At 37.2% G+C, this 24,130-nt stretch overlaps 1 protein-coding gene across 3 annotated transcripts in view; it reads left to right on the forward strand.

Annotated features, from left to right (window-relative positions):
- LIN7A (lin-7 homolog A, crumbs cell polarity complex component) overlaps positions 1–24,130 on the forward strand; it is a 50,171-nt gene that overhangs the window by 13,588 nt on the left and 12,453 nt on the right. For 2 of the 3 annotated variants that reach the window (XM_027661991.1, XM_027661983.1), the window contains exons 2-3: positions 5,957–6,075; positions 22,783–22,854. In XM_027661991.1, coding sequence (XP_027517792.1) covers positions 5,957–6,075; positions 22,783–22,854 — 191 coding nt within the window. Of the gene's footprint in view, positions 1–5,096; positions 5,101–5,956; positions 6,076–22,782; positions 22,855–24,130 lie in introns of all 3 variants that reach the window. The other variant, XM_027661999.1, reaches the window with a different exon arrangement.

Raw genomic sequence — 24,130 nt, forward strand, 5'->3', positions numbered from 1 at the left:
ATGTTTTACTCTTTGGGGTATCAAAAGGTGGTGTTTATGCATCACATTTACTTTTCTAGTAACTAGCATAGTAATGCAGTGAAAGTCTCCAGAATTAACAGGAATGAGGCATAGAAAGACCCTCAGAAAATGAGAAACCTCTTCTCTGATATCTTGATAGTAAACAGGTGGTCACCGTATTTTGGCTTTGGGAACAACCCAACAACTTAATTCTAGAGTACTTACCAGAGTAAAGAAATACTGTGTTTCTGAGTGATTACTATTTGAACCCAAACTGATATTACATGGCTTTGTAGCTTACTATTTAACAATCTAATAGTCTCTAAAGTCAGAGGATAATATATTTGTTTAAGGACTGCAGACCAATTCACTCATAGACTAGCACAAGAAGGGAAGGTTAGACACTTACCTTGGTATACATAGAATAGTTTTCACATTTTGCAGTATAAATCATGCATGTGCATTCTTTTTCAAGAGTCACTCTGGTATTAAATAGGACACATTTAGCATGCTAAAGTCATTTGCTCTATTTTTCCTAATAGCTTTCAACCTGACCAAACTGAAACAAACATAAACCCTGCACAAAATCTACCAGAGTGAAGCCACAGGCTAAACAGAGAATTTCAGAGAATGCTGGAGGCTGGTCTAGGCAATTTTAATGGTAATATGAAAGAGCACCAAGTTCAGACCAGCCAAGATTCGTTCTGTGGATTCATAATTTGCTGTCGAGTTGTAAAAGCTGTATTGGAAAAAGCATTTGCTTTTTAAAACATCTAGCAAATAAAACATCAGTCTGCAGTGTTTGTTGCTAGCTGTTTGAACAGGAGCCAGCAAGTGAAAACAACGTGTAACAGAACAAAGTGATAACTAAGCCAGTTGACCTTTTTTTTTTTTTAAACTACCTTGTGCTATATGTCTTATGTATACATGATGTATACAGTGTTCCACTTGTACTGCAGTATGTTATCTTGCTACTTCTATGTCCTAATGATTCTTCTCAGGGTTCGTATAGTAATCTTCTGCTTGTGTCCTGCTAGCAGTGCAAATGAAGCATCATTCAAGTGAAAATACAGAAAGAACACTTGAAATGAAGATTTTTTTCCGAGAGTCATGCTTTTCTTCTGATGAGTGCACTTGATAAAATATGTTCCACCTACCCGCAGCCTCCTACCTTCTCTGTGTTCCACTGATAATATGACCCACCACACTGAAACAGTATTATTTCCTGAAAGGCTGTAGGCAAGCATGATGATGAGAAGAAAAAAGAGAAACGAATGTTAAACAGAATGAGAGAGAGAGGAATTGTGCATATCTATGAGGAAATCAGAAAAAAGGAGATAATTAAAAAAGGTGGAGTGCAAGTTGGCTATGATAAGGGGGGAAATACGTGCATATTCCTTTTAAAAAGTATACATCATAGAATACAGAGGAACAGTTCTACCCACATCATCAGTCAATTCCTATCAATTTGTGGGATATGAATGGGGGAAACGAAGATAAATTTCAATGACATTAGCACGAGTTTCATTTTAGTATAATGGCGTTCATATTTTAGAAAATGTTTGAGAGTAGGCAAAACAATAGTTTTCAAAAATTGAGTTAAATATCTTTGCCTAAAGAAAGGACAAAAGAAATACACAGAAATAAAAAGCAAGGGTATTTCCTTTGAGTAGAACTTAACTAATTTTAACATAATTCCAGGGACTTTTTTAACGTATATCTATATAAATACACACACACTCTTCTCAGCAATTTGCCCTTTCCACAAGTATGTAAGAAAATGGTATCTAAGCAAAGATCCTTGGTGATAACACCTACAAGCAAAGCTAGTTAGATTTATAATCAGAGGACGATTTGAGACAGGAAAATTATTCTAACAGTATATATCAAACATATGACAATTCTAATTGACTTCAACAGGGGTGGATTCCCTGCTATGTGCTTGGAAATAATGTAACTTGGAAGTCTTCCTCACTGCCAGTCATATCACTTCTTTGAGCAAACAGTCTACTTTCAGCTGGAGGTCAACTTGGGAGAACCATTGGCAAAAAGCCTATGCAGCAAAAAGCCTATGCATCACCTAAGTTCTTGTGCACTGATAAATTTCACTTTTTAGCCTGTCCAAAAGCAATTGTTCGTTCAAATCTCCCCTTCAAAGTTATTAATGGAAGGAAATACAGCCTATTTCATGAGGTCCTATTTTATACACTCATGTTAATACATTTTTAGTCTGCTCAAAGTCTTCTGTTTTATGCCAACTGTTGTATTTTGTTTATGACAAAGTATCAGCTGATAACAAACATCTTTGGCCCTGAACACATGCCTCATTTTCTTTCTGTAATTTATGTATTATTCTACAATATCTCTACTGTGAGCAATATCCCACAGGCCAAACTGAGCAAGTTATGGGCCTAATGGTGATAAGAGAAAGAAGACTGTTTATTGTAAACAGATAGGTGAATAAAAAGCAGGGTGTTGGGCATCAGCATTCATGTATTTTAGCATGGTGGATAAATTTATAAGTGTGAAATCAGAGTGCTCTTGGGATATTCTGCTTTTTTTTTACCTGCAGTCACTTCTTAGTCAGAAAGTTAAGTAATCTAGTATTGGCTAATGACAACTTAGTGCCCAGTTTTGCCTATGAGACTACATACTAAGCACCCATGCCAGACTTTTCAACCAGAATATGAATTTATCATTTGTACTGTAACACTCATCACTTTAGAAGTGATTAATTATCATGTAGAGTCTGGCCCACATCCTAGGGAAATACTTAGTTAACTGTTACAGATTGATAAATGAACATAAAGCTTTTTATGTTTCACTCTAATCAGTACAGATTTTTCATTGAATACAGTTTAGTTCAGGACCATAGCAAATTTGGGGTGATTCACAGAATTTTCAGGTGTGATGATGAAACTTAAAAAAACCTGCGAAATAGCAACCAATCGGACATCTCTGGTACTATCTTTGACAAGTATAGCTGGTGAGAGGCAAAGACAGTTCAAAATTTACCTGAACTAGCACTGGATAAGACCCCAGATTTGTCACCCCAGGCCCCGGATTTATCATCGTGTATCACATAGATTGCGGAGACCTTATCTGATCTATTATGGTGGGATGTTGAAGCTCTTTCAGAATAAATCATCCAATTGCTTTGTGCTGTCTGACATACCGGTTTGCACCAACTGGTACTAATAACTGGGGAGTGTGAGTTTAGTATTTAACTAAATGAAAGTCTTATGTGGCAGATACAGATTTAAAAGAAAAATTCCGAGGCAAATGATTCAATAGCTTTGTTAAAAAATCCCTTAACCTTATTATTACTGAGAACATAAAAAATCATGTTAGATTGTCGTACTAGGTTTCCAACCTAAACAATTCTGTGATTCTGTGATATTTCATTTAATGTTTTACCATTCTTTTTCAATCCACTGAGATGGTTCTTGCTGAAAAGTGTACTTACCTCTTCTTTAATCTTAAAACCATCCTCTTTGATGTGTTATGTCCCATCAGTCATATTCTTCTCTCTAGAATCTAATTTTTTTCCATGGCCTCATTATTTTCTAGATCTCCATTTAGCTTTCTCATCATCACTTCAGTAAGTGCTTTAGAGGGGTTGTTGTTGATATACCTGTGATCTAGTGACATGGACTGGATGCCCAATAGCAGTTAAAGCACTGCTTAGAGCAAAAGCTCAGATGCAATCTTTTAACACAAGATTAGGGTTAGTTTCATCTGAAGGCTCATGAACTCCAAGACTGCTCTGCATGCAAGGTACAGCCAGGTAAGTGGAAACATCCTCCTGAAAGAAACAGTGTACTTTCTACCATGCTTCCTCTTATGCTTTGAACTGCATTTGGCAACTGCCTCTAAAAAAGCTTGAGAATTATTTGGGTGTTAATCTACTAAGGCAGAATTGACTATGCTGACTAGTTGCCTACCTCTTTTAATTAAATTGTAAATCTTTTAAGATGTCATCTTCTCTTTTCCTAACACCAATGCAGCTGGATAATAATTATTTTCTTCTAAGCGAAAATATAGGATTATGATTTAATTCCTATTGCAGCTCATCTACTGTCATGTCTTTTCTGTTTTCAGAAAACTTCTCATGTCTTTGTTGTATCAGACATCCGGTCAGTATAGCCCAGCTACAAGCCAAGGATTGTGAGAACTGTTTCAATTAGCATAATCTCCCAGTCACAAACAGTATAATCTTTTTCATCGGAAAGGAGAATTATGTAAGGTTGCTTCTAGACACTGTAGTTGCTTCTAGAATTCTGGAGTTGTGAGGGGAAATATTTCTTTTTTCTTTTTTTTGCACTTCAAGCACAGAATTAAAATGCTTTGAATACTGTTTTATCATTTAGTACTGTACATTCATTTTATCACTGGAACACACTGGTGAAACTGGCCAGTAGTGGCTTTGATTGCTATGCAAAAGACACTATAAGATTTGAGAATGACCACACAGTCAAGATAACAGCATTGTCAGGTTCAACTATACTAGCAAACTTAGAGGAAAAGCTGCAAGGCAGCATTAGATGACAGAGGAGGAAAAATCCCTCTATTTAAGTTCTTGTCATCCTGAAGGCTGACCAGAATGTTTTCCTCAGTTCACTCCTATGTGTAAGTCAGCATGTCCCTCGCTTGACTAGGCTAGCCTCCATGACTCCAGCCACTATTTCTTGTGCTCCTGTCTCCTCAGCCATAAAGGATTGTTGGGCATCTCATGAGTTGGGTTGATTCTTTTTAAAGGTATTTTAGTAATAGCTATGTAAATTAGGAACTAGTGTTAAAGAGAAAAAATATGAGTGAGGGTATGGGCACTGTTCAACTGGATCAGATTTCCTGCTAACCACTCAGTAGGGCTACTCACTTAGTCTGGAGAAGAGAAGGCTTAGAGGTGACCTCATCACTCTCTTCAACTACCTGAAGGGAGGTTATAGCCAGGTGGGGGTTGGTCTCTTCTCCCAGGCAACCAACAATAGGACAAGGGGACATGGGCTCAAACTCTGCCAGGGGAGGTTTAGGTTAGATGTTAGGAAGAAATTCTTTACAGAGAGGGTTATCAGGCATTGGAACGGCCTACCCAGAGAGGTGGTGGATTCACCATCCCTAGAGGTTTTTAAAAAGAGATTGGACGTGGCCCTTAGTGCCATGATGTAGTAATTGGAGTTGGATCAGAGGTTAGACTTGATGATCTTGGAGGTCTTTTCCAACCCAATCTATTCTATGATTCTATGATTCACTTAAGCCCTCTGGACTTCTCTTCAGAAACAGATCTTTCCCTTGACAATACACAGGTGCTTAAGGAGAATTCAGGCCACCAAAAATACTATTCCATGTATTTCTATGGGTCATACAGGTTTTGTGTGGTAGATCAAGTCTTTGGAGACCTAGACAAGAACCTTATATTTACGCTTCTCTAGCAGACTTCCTATTCTTCCAGAGCAGACTTTACTTTTTTCTGGAAAATTTATTAGTTGATATTTAGATTTAGATTTATGAGAAGAAAAGATCAAATATTTTTCTTGGGTGTTGTCACCCTGAGGGTGCTTACATAAAGACACAGCTTCATTTTTTTAGACTTTCTGAAAGTAAACCCCATTCTTTTCCTGTGCTATTTTCTCTTATGCAGAAAGTAAGAAATATTTTGTTCTAATATGGATTAGCCGCTTTGAACTGGTAGCTTTGTTGCAAAGAGTGTTCGCTACTAAGACTGAACCTCTCTGAGTCTGTTGTACATGTACATGCATGATTTGTCCATACTTTGGGATTTGGATCTCTCAACAGCAGCATTGTTTCCTAGCAGACTCTAGTATAACAGGAGAGTAATAGAGTATGCATCGGTAAAGCCAATTTAAAATCTAAAATGGCCACCAGTGTGCCCTTTTTAGTCACTTATTAGTCACCGTTTATACTGATCTGTGTTCCTTTTGTTTTCCCCACTCAGATGTTGCAAGAGCAATTGAGTTACTGGAGAAACTGCAAGAATCTGGAGAAGTACCAGTACACAAGCTACAGTCTCTAAAGAAGGTGCTGCAGAGTGAGTTTTGTACAGCTATCAGAGAGGTATGAGTTTGAGATTTTTAGTTATTTCTCAGACTAACATCTCTTTCCTGAAAAGGAAAGCGTATTTGTCTTTCTTTCAGTGCTGGAGAATCATGAGTACCTTGTATAAAGGATGATGGATGTGTCTGTGACTGCCTGCTACTGTGCAGAATGCTGAAGTTACTGAAAAGCAGACACAGAACAGTTGCATCGGCAAGGCATCAACCCTTAGGCAATTAGCCTTGTTAAAGAGAAGGGGTGATTAATTACTACTTTAGTATTCTGCTCGCGCTGTTTCAGGGTCAGTGGTAACCTGTACAGCTGGGATATGGGGACATGCCAAGTCGGGTCAGTGCAAGCTTAATGCCTTTCCCTTGAGCTCAGGTGTGTGATAGGGATGTGCTGATAAAATCAGAATGCAGTGAGAGCCAAAAGTTGCAAGTGCTGAAATTAACTGAAGCTGACAGGAATCTTACCTTTAAAGTCAGTGGTCAGATCCTAGTGGGCTTTGCTCCACATGTCAGAAATTCTTGTCAGATTGCTAAGAACTGTGATCATTAGGCCTTCCTAAGCTCTGCCCAACAGTAGATAAATGATAATTGTTTTCTTCTAGTCAAGCTAGAGGAGATGCACCCAACTTCCTACATGCATACAAGCAGTATCTTTAAAGCAGTTAAATTACAAATACTTCTGTTAGAAGTTCCTTAGACAAGAAACCGTGATCTGATACAACATTGTGTTGACATCTCACCTACTAAACCAAGTGCTGTTAGCCTGCCAAACAGAAGCAGCTCTAAATGCCCTAATAAAGGTAACATCTTGTTAGTAGAAAGTCTGTAAGAACTTCTGTTTTAGTTTATCTGTCTACAGTCTGGGACTAGTCCTCCCTTGCTGAAATCAATGGAATCTAATGTTCCCTCAATGGTAGCAGAATTGAACTCCTGATAACTAGGCAACAGCAACAAATTGATTGAGTGGACTGCTGAGTGGTTGGAAGGAAGAAAGACATGAGCAGACATTAGTTTAATAAGCAAAATGGAGCACACTCTTTGTTTTATGGAATATATTTTCCAATGTGAGAATCAGAGAGAGGCTTCCACTTAATTAAATTACAGTTTTCAAGGCTTTTAAAGAGAATAGTGTTCCCTGACAATAAATAATGCCACTGTATACCCTCAAAAGCTGATATTCTGACTAGTCTTTTCATTTAACCAATTAAATGCTTCTTTGAGTAACCACAGAGGATTGAAAAGTTGTGAGGTTGTTTGTTTTGGGTTTTTTTCTCAGATAGCAGAGCCTGGTACTCCAATTGTTAGAGGCAACTTTGAATCTTTGCAGTGTCATCAATGAAATCTTAACAAATTTATATTAATCTCTGGAAAATAGTCATAGCAGAGGCAAACACAAAGCTTGTTGAAACAGGTACAGAGCCTAAGAATTAGGAAAGTGGCTTAGAAAAATTCACTCTCAGTTCAGTGAACTGAAAGTAGATTTTGACCAAATCATCTCAGTGGCAAGAAAGGTCTTTATAGAGTGTTGTGTAAAGACAACCTGCACATGACAGACTATCCAATTAGTGTTAGATTCCTACAGGCAAAAAATGGACACTTTAAGGAGCCCAGAGCTAGCTGTTACACAAGAATTGAGTAATCATGAATGAGCAGTTCTACCAAGTTCATAAACAAAAACACGTATTTCTTTTTAAATATTTTATATATATATATATATAATGTAACCCATCTAATATATCACTATCAGAGAACAAAATTCCTACACTCTCCAAAAATAATACTGTTCACCACTATGCATGTAAACCTCTTCTTAGAAAAAAATCTTCAAATATAGAAAGCCCAGTAACAAATCTTTTCATTTAGGAAGAGCAGGAAGATTGACATATTTACACTGCGAGTACTTAAGGTTGTTCAACATGTGGCTTCTCTTTCAGTTACTTACATTAAGCCCTTGGCAAATACTTAGGCTATAACTCTTTTTTTCCACCAGTTAAAGAGCTGTTGGAAAATTCAGAAAATAATTACTTCTGTGTTTAAAAAAAAATAATTAGAAAAGCATGGGATATTTTGGTCATGTTACATTATTAGACATCTCCAAGCACTTCAGCAAGGGCTTGGAGGATATCTGAGCTGTGTCGTGCCATTAATCCGGGATGCCCTTCTTGTATGTCCTTCATGTACTTTGGAGTTTATGAAAGCCTACTTTATTGAACAGCACATTTTTTTTCTGAGTGTATTTGAGCTTCAAACAGCTGAGGCTAGACAGAAATTTCTCTGCTAGTGCTCTCTCCCATTGTTTATCTTCTTTTATTCTGAGTGCAAGAAGTGAGAGTGTGGTGACTGGATTTTATTTTCTTTATTACCACCTACATAAACTAGAGGAGAAAAGTTGTTGACATTATAAGAGAATGCACGGCAGTCAGTTGGAAGTAATGAGAAAAGTGGGTGTGAAGCAGACCGGGTGTGAGCTGTAGGTAGGTGTAATCAAAATGGGTTGAGGAGGCAGGCTTTGTGTTAGTATGCAAATTCTGAAAGAGACTGCTTATTATATATACACAGAGATTCAGATTTGCAGTGTGGTGTGTTCATAATGCAAGATCTGAGCCTAACTTCCTTTCATCAGAAAACCTCCGAAAAGAAATTAAGGCTGACTTGTGTAGTCCTGTAAATTCCATAATGTAGGAGCTTTGGAAAATAAAAATTTTCATTCCGGTCTATGAAGTTATAGAAACCTCACTGTCCAGTGAGTTTGATTGTTAAAATATGTCCCAGAGAAACTCAATATTGGGCTGAGTGTAGGTGAAAAGATCAAACATAACCTGCATTGTATTGATTGAATGTGACTTGTCCCTTCTACAAGTAGGAATTCTTTAACTATGGAAGGTGGAGATCATTTTAATGACCAATTAGCCTTTACAAGTATGATATATATTATTAGATGACATACATTCCAATCTAATGTGTAGGAATTTATCTGATGGCTGTAATTAATTGTATTTATGGGAATCTGTTTAGTATAGCAAACCACCAGTTCAAATCCCCACACTAATATTCCATAGAAATAAATTTTTTTTAAAGTGATTGAGTGAATGAAATTTAAATAGAAGTACTTTAGCGTTTTTCAAGGGTGCTGTGTCAGGAAATGGTGATTAATGCTTCTCACTTAGCTAAATATAAGTACCACCAACTGAAATATTCTGTCTGGCACTAGGCAGGAATATGTATTAGCTCTGAAAAGAATGGAAATAACTGAAATATGCAATGGCCTTGGTATTTCCTTTTCACCTGAAGACCCTAAAACCAGAAAACAGGTTAACCAAAGTCTGGTCACACTAAAAGTCAATTTGGAAAAAAAATTTAATTGTGCTTTAAAATTACTTATTTCAAAATCTCCATAGCTTCATGAAGATTAATTAGCCTTCTATAGCCTTGTCAGATGGCAACACATGGAATTTATACCGCTATGTCCTTTACCCGTCCAAGTGTTCTTGCTGTGTATTCAAAGCTGCTGCTATGTTATAGTCATCTGATTTCCATGGGGTTATTGGAATAAATGAAGGGCTAGGCTGTGAAACTGAATGCACAGCTGAGCTACTGAGAAGTTATATTCACATGCAACATAAAACTAGACAACCTGGATTGATAAAGTCAATTTAATTGTTGTAAGTCAGTAAAAGGAAGTTATAAGAATTCTAAGATAAGGCAGATTTCTGGTCTGGCAAGAAACCTTAAAGACAGAGAAGATAGAATAAACAATTTGGCAGAACACAGTGGATAAGCAACAAGAAAATGTGACATGCCTTAGCAGCTTACGGGAATTTCATTTACTGCTAACATCTGATAATCAGGGCTCAAGCACTGTAACAATACAGCTTGATAAACACATGCATCTCCTGATGAGCAAAGTTTTCACAGAATCACAGAATATGCTGAGTTGATAGGGACCCACGAGGGTCATCAAGTCTAACTTCTTGCCCTGTACAGAACCATCCCCAAGAGTCACACCATGTGCCTGAGAGTATCATCCAAATGCTTGTTGAACTCTTATCAGGCTTGGTGCTGTGACCACTTCCCCGGGAAGCCTGTTCCAGTGCCCATCACCCAAAGGTGAAGAACCTTTTCCTAATATCCAACCTAAACCTCCCCTGACACAACTTCAGGCCATTCCCTCAGGTCCTGTCACTGGTCACCACAGAGAACAGATCAGTGCCTGCACCTCCTCTTCCTCTCATGCAGAAGTTGTAGACTACAATGTTCTTTCATGTTGATGCCCCAGTTTCTCTTTCTGTGTGTTAAATATGTAATAGTCAAGTGTATCTTGCTTTCCTTCCAGCCCGCCTTTGCTACTCAGTTTTCCATTTCAAGATTAAATCTGATGTTTTTCTGTGTAGATATTATTTGGAAGAAAATCTGACTAGTAAATATCTATGCTGAAACATCTACCAATACCAAAATTAATCAGATCAAAATGTTTCTGTGAAAATGTGGTGTGGCAACCAAACACACAGAAGCAACCATGGTTTTATTCTGTTATCTTATGACTCCCGGCAAAATATCAGGTCATCACAGAGAGCACTTTTGTAGGACTGAGTGACTAAAAAATGAGGAGCAGTCAATACAAAGTACTCTAATGTTGTCCATTTTGTATGAAATTAGTCAGTGGAAAAGCATGTTGTCTTTGAAAATAGTTCAGTTCCTACCTCAGTAGTTTAAAACTTTTAAGCTTGCTATAAAATTAGCTTATAGACAGAGTATCCTGGACATTTAAAGACCACTGTTGACTTACAGGGACAAAACTGGCAGTGAGAGAACACTGACCCATTTTTTATGAGGTCTGGATGCTCCCCAGTTACTTTAGAGATATATTTCAATATGTTGTATAGTATTAAAATCATAGTTTCACTATAACTTATGTAGAATAGTTTAATAAGCCTAGTTAGTATATTGGAATGATTTCCTTTGATTAATAATTTTCATTTCCATGCCTTAGCAATCTGAATGCCTGGAATCCCACTGCTGCTGATATGCGATGTGTTATTATCTGGTCATTTCCTCAAGCCACCCACCTGTGCTTTCCATTATTAACCCTTGATATAAGTCTTTGAAAATATGAAGGGATCACAAGAAGGCTGCTGGGTGGTGAAAGCTGAGTCTAATGGTAGTGTAGTCATTACTTTACTGTAATGTACTGAGTGATAGCAGAAGGCTGGCTGGAACCCTTAGATGTTCATTCGCTTCACATATCCCAGTATTGTGTTGTATTCCATCTTTAAAAGTCTGTACTAAATATAAGAATCTGGGTATTAGCTTGGACTCAGACAAAAATTCTCATTAATTCTTTTCTTAAATTATTAATTCAGGATTTTAATGTAGGAGTCATTTAAAGACCTGCTTTCATTATGTTTGAAGAATCTCAAAATTTGGTTATTCATGTTCCTCTGCCTCCCAAACCTAGCCTCTGAAAGCAGAATTTCACTCTTTTCTGCCTCATGAATCCTTGTAAAAATAGAGGTTCACCAGGCCAAACTCTCCCAGTTGGCACCAAGGTAAGCCCCAGAATCCAAATCCTGCCCTGTGTTACGCTGTATTTTCACTGGGAGCTGAATATTTGTTACAGGAGGAGAAATGCAATTCCGGTCAATCTCATCTCCACAGGGCAAGCCCAGTTTTTGAAATTTTTAAATTATAAGATGCAAGCTTGGGAAAAAAATGTATTGAGAAGACTTTCTGCTATAATTCACAGTACAGAACTGTGATTAAGGCTCAGTCAGAAGCCTGACATCTGAAGTCCTCTACTGTCACTATTACCCATGCAAACCAACGTGTTGGTCCCGATTGAGCAGAAGTGATATGTCAGACTTACTAATAAGGCAATTAGTAAACAAAAGGGCAGTAGGACAATGCATAGGAGTAAAGTGGGTGAGATCTATCAGCTCAGATTTGTAACAAAAGCAATATGATTGTTTTAGCATGATGCCTCATTAGACTGGCTGGAAGCAAAGCTAATCTGATACCTTGTTATAACTTGCTGTGGTATTCCAGATAGCTTGTTCGGAATTACTGCATCATTAATTTAGTAGTAGCACTCATGCAGTAGCAAATGTGGAGTTTTTCAAATTGACCAGTTTCATTCAGATTTTTGCATGCTTATGCATTGATTGATTTGTAACTTTTCATAAAAATTTGCATTCCTGGATACTAATTGTAAAGTTTGAGCATTTTATCCCTTTTTTTAGATATTGGAGTGGATTATAATGTCAGATGAACCAGTTTAGTTTACCTGAATTCTGGGGCTGTATAGCATTTGCAAGAATCTTTTACTGTACCTTTCCATCCTTTGTTCATTACCATTGTCCCAGCAATGAAAAGCCACATAAAATAATGATATAAGTTTCCACTAAATGAGTACCTCCATCACTGTTTGGAAAGGACATTACTTAGCTTCATTAAAATATGATGGTATAACAGAATAGTATTATTTTCATGTTTTAAAGGGTTTTGCTTTCTGCCTCCTGGTTGCAAGTAGTGTATCTGTAATGATGAGTTGAGAGAAGGATTTGTAACGTATGTAAATGAGATCATAAAAACCCATCAGATTTCTAAAGATGAGCTGGCTGCTCTTTGTCCTGCCACCATGCTGGACTAGGCATTGAGAAAGCTCAACAGAAAAGCTTAAGTTAGCAGTAAACACAGATTTTTATTTTTTTTTAATTACTGTGTTAAGATATGTGCTATTTTTTTATAGGGTGAATGTAGTCAGGAATTACTCAAATTTTGAAAAACAATGAAGTTTCATTTGCCACTGTACAATAAGCGATTGAAGCATTGATCTGTTGCTCCCAAGCCCTGGATGGCATAAATGAGAACTTTTGGAAATTATAACCTTGTCACTCAGCAGACGGCCTTCATTAATGGCAATTAGATGAATTTACCAAGATGCCCAAATATTATCTGAGAAAAGGCATTATTTAGTCTCTGTGCGATTACGAAGTCCCTACCACTTTCATAACTTCACTGCAGGAGATTGAAAGCAACTGCCGTTGCCACTTTTTTTTTAGCTGCCTAGAGCTAAATACATTGATTTTACATATATAGCACCCCAGAATCTGGATCCAGACCATATCATTGGTCTTTATCAGTGCTTTTTCCCATTGAGTTTGATTAAAGATCAATTTTCAGAGTTGGCTGATGGCTATATATCTAATCATATTTGTGCTCTGCTTGCGTAATTGTGCCTTTCACAACAGATAAATAAATATTTTAGTGCTGCAAGAGTCCTATAATGTATAGAATCAAAACAATGACATATCTTGCTCATGTTTCAGTTTATGTGGGTAATTATGTTGTACTTAATAAAACTCTGATGACTGGTACTCAGGTGATGTTCTTATTTCAGCACACAACTGCAGTTGTATGTGCTACAGAAGGTGACTGCTGGAACATGTGTGATGCATCTCAGCATGTCAGCATTGTTTCCTCCCATTATCATTTTAATCTATTGTTGCAGTATTCTATTTGATTACATAAAACTCTTAGGAATAAATAGAATAACCTTTGCTTCAGTTCATCTCAAGCCTGCTTCTTCCTCTTGAGAGAAGTCAGCAGCAAGGTGAACTACCAAGTAATATTTATGCTGACGGGTTGTTGGAAGCCACTGCACCATTGTTTCTGCTTTGATGGAGCCTCAGTATCCCTCTGCTGCCACTTAACTGATGTCACTGATGAGACTCCTGAGAAATGCTGCTCAATCTCCATTTCTTAATTGTGCCGTCAGAAAAAAGAAGAAATTGTAAAACTGTTTTTAACCTCCATTTTAGCTACATTTTTGTTGGTATTTAAAACATCAGCAATTTCCTTCTTTCTCCCTGCCTTCTCAGCTTGATAGGAACACTTGAGATGAGCTTGCATGATGATGTCATGTTTCATCCAGGTGCTCATTTTGGCAAGGTTTTGACAAATCTGTTAAAGTTTGGGATATGGCTGTTGCATACGTCAGCCCCAACCGCATATGCAGACTTACTGATAAAGTGGAGGAAATTAGTGTTTAGAATGCTTGGCATATTTTTGAACTCAAAAGTAACTGGCAATGAGGTGTGAGAGGGAATTTTAAATTACAAGCTATGAATTCCAAGTAGTCTTATGGGAATTAACTAATCACACGTGTTGGTATTTCTTTTTATCCCAGTATATTACAGTAGAAGCAGTGAAAGAGACTTTTAGAATAGTATTTTGCAAAGATTTAGTGATTGCAAAGCATACAATTTCTGAAACAACTGTAGCACTGTCTTCAAAGACACTGGTTCGCAGTTGCCGTTGACTTATAGCAGTGTATAGAACAGTGTGTAAGGCATATGAAATAAACTAAATGAGCCAATTAGATTTTTCTTGTTCCTTATATGAGTAATTTTTATTTGCAAATAAAAGTCTGTTTTTCCTTATTCTTAAAAGAGTGCAAAGCAATTTCCTATTCACTTTACACTGTCAGTGATGATTCCAGATGGAATTGACATTGGAGGGAAGAAGAGGAGGCACACAGAGGTCTTGTGTGTCCTAACAGCAACACCAGGAGTGTTTCAATTGACTCACCCAATATGTGCAGAGGATGTGACAGCATGCATATTCTGGTACATCTGCTACGTTCTTCTGCTTGCGCATAAGGGAGGAAAGAGGTTCTGGCCCCAACCTGTAACCCCTGTTGGGTCGTTTCTTGGACAGGCGCAGGATCATATGGCAAGAATTCGGGGACCAAAACTTGTGTCAGCTTTCAGACACCACCACAGATACTGTCAGAGCAGAGTACATTCCACCCTTTTCCACACAAAAAAAAATGAAAAATGCCATTTTAACTTGAGCCTTCATAAAGTATTACACCCTAAATTAAAATATTATACCCTTGAAGTGATTATACTTAATTTATTTTTAACAATGTTTCAGGCCTGTGCTGTTTTTCTCCTACTGCCTAAGGACAGCTTAATAATGCATCAAGATTCGGCTCATTTTTTTCACTTAGGTAAAACTGACCTAGTTTCCTCCATAATCCCCACTCCCAAAGAAGGAAACTGTTAAATAAAATATCCTCAATGTTAAAGCCAACATTCATAATATTTCTTCCACATGGTCTGAATTTAAAACTGTGTCATCTCCTCGGGTTGTTAAACGAGACTGAATTTCATTTACAGGTTTGAGCTTCTTAATGGGTTAGCATCCCTACTGCATCATGTGGCAACATTCATGCGGTGTTACTTCATGAAAGGGGATTGTTGCAACAATTGTGAAAATGATGCAGAAGTTTGGTTTTGAAAATAAACACCAACAGGTTTCCCAATGCAAACATATAAGTGCTCAAAGGCTAATGAGAGCTTATAATGTAAAAATATTCAGAATGTCAGCAACCTTGAATGACCACATTCTGTCAGATATAAATAGCTCATTAATACAGACTAGTTGTCACAAAGCAGCTTTTTCAAATTCAGTTGTCCAAATTCAGTAGCTGCAGGCAACAACTTATGTAATACAGACGTTTTGGTGCTTCCAGTAAGAACAATGCCTTCCTCTCAAAGGCACTTTTCAACCATTTCAACCTCCCTGTACTCACAGGTGTCTCTTGACTTGTCCTTTTGACATTGACAAAAGAAGAACTTTTGTCAGCTTGCACTCAGGGCCAGACTGAAGATTATGTATTGTATATACCCTGTGAACATGGGTGTGAGATTGCCTAATTCTGCTTCTGTCGGGATTACTCAAACACCTGTCATAGTCCTGTAACAAAATGGGCCTTTGTGATTCATTTGCTCAAGCAACCTTGTTGAAGAAGACTCTTAAGTTTGTTGCAACCATGAAGTTGTGGTGGGTGTACATGGCATCCATAGTGTTCTTCCACAACTAGTGGTTTTCTGGGGTTCTGTCCCTCACAAGGACTGCTATTTAGAAAGTCTTCTCAAATTCTCTTGCTTTTCAGTCGTCCAGAATAGTCTCTTCCAAAATTTTTTTTAATTAACTACCAAAGATAAAAGTAGCTATTAACACAAGGAAAAAACAATGTTAATATTTTTCAAGTCACCTTGATAGATAGAAAATCAGCCTGCTTTCAGCTACCCTGTGGAACTACTGTCTTCTGGAATATGGTCTATGACAGTGTTTAGGACAGTATCTTAGCTAGAGGCTGTAGTCCTGGTGGATAAAACACTCTTATGATGTAGATACGCTTTTCCAAGCATGTTTATCACATGAGGTAGTTTTTAAAAAGCAGAACACAGGCACAAAACCAGAAATTCCATTTGATATTCAAGAGATAACAAAACTAAACACACCATCACCAGAGATTTTCCACTTTCACTGAGCTAGCACAGGTTTATTTATGGCTGAATGGAAGCACTCCACTGCATTGGTTTTGAGCTTGAGTAAGATTACAGACGTAAAAAGTCATTATGAAAGAGGAACTATGAAAGAGGAATTGTGGTCTGGTCAGCTGGATACTTCCACGCTGCTTATATACACTTTTGGTTGTGTTTGACTTGTTTTCATTCTTTTATATCCTCATCTGTTCAGGTGTCATCTTAAATGGGTAACTAGATCTGTTTGTGAGTTATTTTGTAGAAAAGCAAATACTGTTTGAAATATCAGCAAGCCAGTCATAAAGGGCATAGATGTCCAAAATGAGACAAAGACCTACACCTAGTCCCAGTAGAGAAGAAGGAAAGATTACAAAAAAAAAAAATGAGAAATACTCAATTATATAAAAAAATATATAGTTTGAAATTGGACATATTTAGCTTAGAAATAATCCATTTTTAATGGAAATGCTGTTATTCAGTTGGCAATTTCCAACTAAAATTGGAAATTTTAGCATGTTGGAGGCTTGAAATTCACAGAACTTTCTGAAGACTCTGTAGTTCAAGCAAAAATGGTGATTGGTGTAGAAATTACCAGAGAAGATTCCATGGTTTATGGTGTATAAGAGGTTAAAGATTACCAGAGTCCCTCCTGATCTTTGTCGCATTTTAAAATGTCCTTGCTTACAGATGTGGTCAAGCATGATCTGAATTTAGTGCTGAAGCATAGCTCTGGTGGAATCTGTCCAGCTGTATAAATCAATACATTTCTCTCCACAGACATAAATGTATTGGACTAAGAGTGGAAAATATAGGCAAGAGGTTGTGGGTAAGGAAAAAATACCAAACAGACTGTGAAAGAGTCAAAAGTAATGGAAACAGAGTGGAGTGAAAGACACAACTGATGCTGCAGGTGGAGGCTTGCTCACAGAAACAAAGAATTCACAGGCACCACAGTGGAGACTCTGCAGCTCTGCAGTGCGACTGTGCTCTGTAACTTCCCCCAGTCATAAGATCAGGTGTTCTCCTGGCCTACCCCAAGGGCTGGTTCTTGCACAGCGAGATGATGAGTGGGTCTCAGATCAGGAGGCTAAAGTCCTGAGAATTAGCACCTGATTTTGAGAAGAGGGGAGAAGAGAGGCCAACAGCTATGCTGATTAAAGCATCTTCTGTTCTTCTCACCATGGTAAAAGACTGATTGAGATACTCCTTTTCACTTGATATCTTAGAAGGAAGAAATATTTGCTTCATCATTTCCAACATATGAAGGCAGTTAGGAAGACAAGGATTCAGCTAGTTGATGGCAGAAGCATTGTACTTAGGTGTAAGTAAATCACAATCTCTCTTTTATAGCTTAGCCTCAGTTCTGCAAGGATGCACACATGTATACTGTTCCATTGACATGACTGCAGAGGCACAGTGAAACCAATTATGTCTTCCTTGCACTGGTTATTCTCATGGTAACTTTCCCCACTCTACTGTCTGTCAGACTCTTGTCTTCCCTTCCTTCAAAGTTGTCTTCCAAAAATAGATACACATTTCTTTTCTACACTGAAGCAACAAAAATATGGCAGATGAACTAATATGATGCCAGATGATGCTAATCTATCTGTTAAACATAATTTATCAGTCTTTTTGCAAGTTTCTTCTTCATTTCACCTTTTTACCTGCTTACCTATGATGTACCTAAGTCACTTAGGTTGTGACTTCTTGCAGGAAGTGTTTTATGTCTTTTTATTGTTATCATACTGCATACACTGTGGAAATGCAGCCCACTGCTACTACTTACATCTATTATCTCATATGCTGAGAAACTCCTAACATTTGCAAAGAGGTTACTTCCCCACTTAAAAATTTCAGAAAACTTTATCTGGGCCTGCTGCTTCACAGGTCTGAATTGCGTTTGTGAGTGTTTTGAGCTCTAGTTCATTGCTGTAAAATGATTTCTGCCTCGTGCCTCTTCCTTTCTGGTGTTCAGACCAAGTTGTCCTTAAGTTGAGCATCATTATTGTAGGTACAGTTGTACTTAGAATTACATATTTCATCAGGGAATGAAGCATTTAATACCGCTTAGAGAAGTTAATGGAATAAAATTGTTTAATTAAATTCTAACTTTGAGAATCCATCAGAAAAGATGCTGCATCATTCAGGCTGTAAACAGAATGCTGCTTCTAGCCACCTTTATAAAACAGAGTGCTAAGTGCACTGTTATTCCTGGACCTTCTCCTAAAGCTTTGCATTGACTTAAATAGCCCAGCCCTAAATAATGTGCTGCTTTGTTATGAGTCCGTAAGGAGTAATTTTAGGTAAGAAGCTAGCTCCTAAACTATCTGTAAGGCAGTCCCCCTTCCTGAGCTTCAGTAATCCTAAACCATCTGCTTTGCCTCCCAGCTGAACGTGTGGGGATGAGGACCATCATCGTAACAATAATACCTGCTGCCTCTGACTCACTACAGCTCCTGCTGGGAGAAGTGCATTTCTCTGTGCCTGTGAGAGCTGCCACAGTGCAAGGAGGATTCACTGCCAAGTTCAGATTTTTTAGTTGTAGTTTACCTCCCTTGCTCTTTTCGTAATCTTTGAGTACTGTGGGAGAATAGATTATGGTGTCTGAGGAGATTACCTGCAGAAGCAGAAAAAAGTCTGAGATCTGTATTCACGCTTTCAGGAGTATTTCTTGGTGGGAGTGTTGTATTCTCTGCACCACAGGAAAGCGCAAACAAAGCCGAGTAGGTCTTGCTCTACAGCACAAATGAGATCTGAGTGAACAAACCCTTGTCTGCAATATGCCTTTACCCAATGAACATTCAGTGCACAGACACTGGCAGTCTTGAAATCGCTGGGGGGAAAATGATCTGAAACATTACCATTTACCTTACAGCTGCAGCTTTGCGTCTTGAAACATTGACATTTCACCTGTAATTTAATCTCTATTGTTAATGTATCATGGAAACTCTTTTCCCTAGGCACTAGACCATCAGGCTGTGTATGGAGTGTGTCAGCAAATAATATTACTAAACACCCATGTAGTCTTACAGACATTCAAAAAAGACGTAGCTGTATATACAAAAATAGATGTGCAGCTCTTTTTCAAATTACTGCCATAGTAACCATCTAGATACTGTCCTGGGCAATAGATAATTATCTGTGTGTGTGTATATATATGTAATAGATAGTGCATAATGTAATAATAACGTAAAAAGAAATGATTTTATAAAACCACTTCAATTACTTGTCATGTACAGTGGATTTAACATGAAGCTATATTCCACAATGTGAGGATTTAAATGCCATGTTATTCAGTTTGAGAACAAAGAGATTTTCAGTTTATGTGTTCTGTGTACATAGAAGAGGCAGCAGAATGGATTCATTGTGCACAAATCAAGGCTAAGGTGGTGCTGAAAACAGCACAGGAGGTAGTGTGGCTACAGGAAAACAACATTTGTTTATGGACTTCAGTGTACTTTTTGTGCATTTTGAGAGTGAGCAGTGATTAGATCTGAACTCTACAAAGAGTGCAAGGGGCTTGGTGGAACAGGTATGGTTAATCTGTGTTTGGTTGTTAAACTGACTTAGTAATAAGATAGTTATATGGGTGTACGTTTTATCATTCTTAAACTCAAATTACATTCAGCATTATGAACAGTCAAATAGGATAATTAGATTTACAAATATGTCAAGCAAATATTCAAGACTGTTTGCATCTGTTGCTTATAGAGAGTGAGATTTGACATGCAAGACTTTTTTCTAAGAACTGTACTGTAGATACTATGTTCATGGATAACTCTTTGCAGGAGAGCATTTGAAATCTGTTAGCATGGAGAATTTACAAATTAACCCAAGGATTGTATGACATTATTGATTATATTTTTTCACAAGTTTTTGAATAGCTGGATTCTTTTTTAACATACTAGTTGAATCACACACTAGTGAGTCTGTTCTTTCAGCAGTCAGCAAGTTAGTTACCAGGATACTGGGTATTACAAAGTCTACCAGCTAGATACTGGTAGGATGATAGGATGCAATCAATAGAAAGTTATATGACATCAAACTTAGCAAGTAATCACGTGCAAGTAATCAGCTTGGTGATATTTCACCTTAATCATGAATGTTTTAAAGAACTTTTTAGTCACTGTTCCTCTATATGAAATACTGTGACCTTCTTGCAAAGAAATTAAAAGTAATGACAGTTCAGTATTCAAATATATGCTTTTAGAAATTATAGAAACCCACAGCATTTATACCTGTGCAAGCAAAAACAATAGGTACAATCTACTCTCGTGCTTTAAGATGAAGGGGAACCTGAACAAAATACAGCATTAACACTAGTTCAGTACGGTATGGGTTTTAAAGAAACAAGTATTTAATGACTCATTACTGCAATTACACAGTATTCTTCTTATATAATGTAGTGGCTGTTCTTATATAACAATATGCCCTACAACATAATACAATAAACTTTGAACTAGCTGTGCAGCATATTGATGAGTAAGTAGGCTGAACCCATTTTTATGATGGCATCATCCAGTACAAAAAACAAACCAAACCAGAAATCCTTTAAAGGCTATGAAAGAGCTTTCCTTTCCCATATTTTTTAAATTAAGGGGAAAATCCTGGCATACACTGTGGTCAATGTTACCAATGGAAGCAAGATTTCATTTCCAATGGAGAAAGCAGGAAACTTTTCAACATACTCCTCTTGTCTCAGTTTTTGTCACTGCCCAGGTTTTTTTAATTCAGTTCTAGAATGACATATGTGCTGACAATACTCAAATAATCTTTTTGCTGTATTTTGAAAGTGTTTAGCATATTTTAGTTCTCTAAAATGGATTACATTTGTTATCTTCTTTCCCTTTTTTTGCCTTTTACTTGTGTATGATATCCCTAAAAAAAGGTTTGGGGATCAGTCATCCCAAACACTTTGCTAAGCAAGAGTGCTTAATTGACACTATGACTGCCCACTGAAGTCAGAAATGAGCCACAAATCTTAGTTCTGTTTAGATGTTTGTTGCATATGCTTGTCAGTCTGTTCAGTTTTATAATAACAGGCAATACAAGTCATCAGGACAGGGGAATGGGGAGGTTTTACCTATCAGTAGGAGAACTCATTGTTTATAAGTCAATTAAGTACAGGATTTGACACCTTCTCTCCCAAAGTAACATTTACATTACCAAAGAGGAAAGTTTTGGCACTCTTGCTAGAGTATCAACAAATGGCTGCAAGGTAAATGTATTTTTGAAAGTGCAATTGAATCTGCGCTCCTCAAGGAACCTAAGGAGATTGTTGTAAGAGCTAACATACTTTACCAGCAAAGGTTATCTTTGAGGAATGCAGCCTGAGACATAAACACATGAAAAGACAAAATTTCTCGTGAAGTGGGTCAAGAAAATGCCCACTGTAAATCAGTGGCACATAGGAACATTTTTTTATGCTTGGTGATTTTATAAGAAAATTAAATGTAAATGTTTGGTTTGTTTGCATTGACCTTTGTCTTTCAAAAAGCTTTCTGTATATTATATGTAAATATTTTTATCTTTTTAAGTTTGCTATCAAAATAACTAGCTAGTATCAAGGCATTGGTTGTTATTTTTCATCGAAGAGTGTGACAAATCTAGAGAACAAAGGCAGTGTAAGATAGAGCCTTTTTGTTTCTCCTTTCTGAAGATGTTTAAAAGGGAGAGTTAAGGACCAGGGGAAGTGGGCCAAGACTGTATATCAGAAAAAAGCAACAGAAAGTTATACATATTGGCAATGTTGATTTTATGCAATTTATGTGAATGTACAATTATTTTCTAAAGGATAATCTTACCCATTGATCATGTCTGACCTATTAGACTGCCAGCCCTTTTCGCTTTTCCTAGTTATAGTTGATGGAAGCTAGTATTGTGACCTTTCTCCAAAACTTTATTTTCACTTCCAGTCTTCAGCTGAGCAGCCTTCTTCTTCTGTATGCTGAGCAACTTACATATTTTTTTAACATCAGTCTCCCAAGTCTTTAGTTCATAGGAAAGTTCAGAGAACAAAGAAACCATTGTTGGAGGCTGAGACACCACTCAGATCAGTTCAGATCATTTGCATTCAAGTCAGTTGCCTGGAGACACCAGTTTTTGATATTACAGAACTTAACTATTCTGGTTTTGGGAAACTGCTCACTAGAAATGGGAAGGGAATTGTGTTGTTAAGTTTGCAAAGTGTCATGAGAAACACAGATTGATGTTCTCTATAAACCTAAGCATGCTCAAGTTTAGCAGACACTTGACTGTGTGATTGCATGAATACACCGTTAATGAAAGTCTTACGAGGGAAAGGGACTCTCCTGTCTGGGTTAATATAAAGTCTTTGTTTTGCTTCTATAATTAATTTCATTTTATTTTCATAAATGTTTTAGGTGTATCAATACATGCATGAAACCATAACTGTTAATGGCTGTCCCGAATTCCGAGCCAGGGCCACTGCAAAGGTAGGATACGTGCAACTGTTGAAATATGTGTTACCAAAGTGATCTAGTAATTGACTGTGCGCGTGTGTGTTTCAGGTATTCGTGTGTACACTGTAAGAAAATTTAGACATCAGTGGCAGCCCAGAGTCTAGAACCAGTGCTACTTCCCAGGTAACAATCATAATGGAAAATTTCAACCTTTATGCTGCTTCTGTAGCTTAAGAAAAGAGAATGATTTTATGGAATATGATGCTTTTTGAAAAGTCGCTTTGCAAAAGCAAAACTGGTTCATTCTGTAGAAGTCTGCCTGCAACAACCAATATTTTAAGGGACTATTTTCCCATACATCTCATCCAGAGAGGACACAATTATTTGGGAGATAGAAACTAAATAGTTAAAATTCCCCTTTTGAGTAATGGAAACTGTAGGTACTGAGCAAGTGTTAAGGATGAACAGTGAGAGAAATGGCCTGGTCAACGTTTTTTTGATTCCATAGCCAAATGCAAGCCTGTTTTTTTCTGATACATTGCCTGTTTTTTTAAAATACATTGTGTCTTTGTCCATGAGGACCCGCCTGTCTTATCCTTAGACTGTGGCAGCTACATTGCTGCTATTACTAAGATGATAATTTTCTAGGGGAATTCACACAACCATGAAAGAACCCATTCTATGTGCCAGTATGAAATATGCTTTGTATTTTTATAACATGCCCAAAGATAGATGCTTCCAAACAAGGGAATCCAAATGGATTTCTTTTTCCCATTATCATTTTGTACGGAACAGTATCTTCTATGTGGCATTGCAGATTCTATGCAAAATAGGTAAACTTGCAAAATCGATAAATCTTTTTTAGAGATACTGGTTTATGGTCCATTCCTGTGGAGATAAAATCCCTGAAATCCTAATGGAACTAAGATCTTACCATTATGTATTTATGTTAAGAGATTTTAATTTAAAGCTGTATCAGAAGGTGAAGGTTGGGAGCATGTTACAAAATCATTTTAGAGTACTTCAGAGAAGCAAACTCTATAAAAGCCAGCAAATAGACTAATATACCTTAAATTACAGTGTATTTTCCTTATTAAATAGGACATTCTTTTCTGTAGGCTGTTCTGATTTTAACCTTCTAAGTGAAAGTTAATGGTCAATGTAAATTTAGTAAGTTCTGTGGTTCTATATAGAGAAATGTGTATACGAAATCCTGATTTGTTTACACTGCAGATAAATATAGAAATTATTGCTATGTTATTCAGTAAATGGGGAGAAGTCCAATTAGTGTTTCCCATTCTCATTTCTT

Source organism: Corapipo altera, unplaced genomic scaffold (genome assembly GCF_003945725.1).
Source record: "Corapipo altera isolate COAL_440 unplaced genomic scaffold, ASM394572v1 1, whole genome shotgun sequence".
NCBI classification, from domain to species: Eukaryota; Metazoa; Chordata; class Aves; order Passeriformes; family Pipridae; genus Corapipo; species Corapipo altera.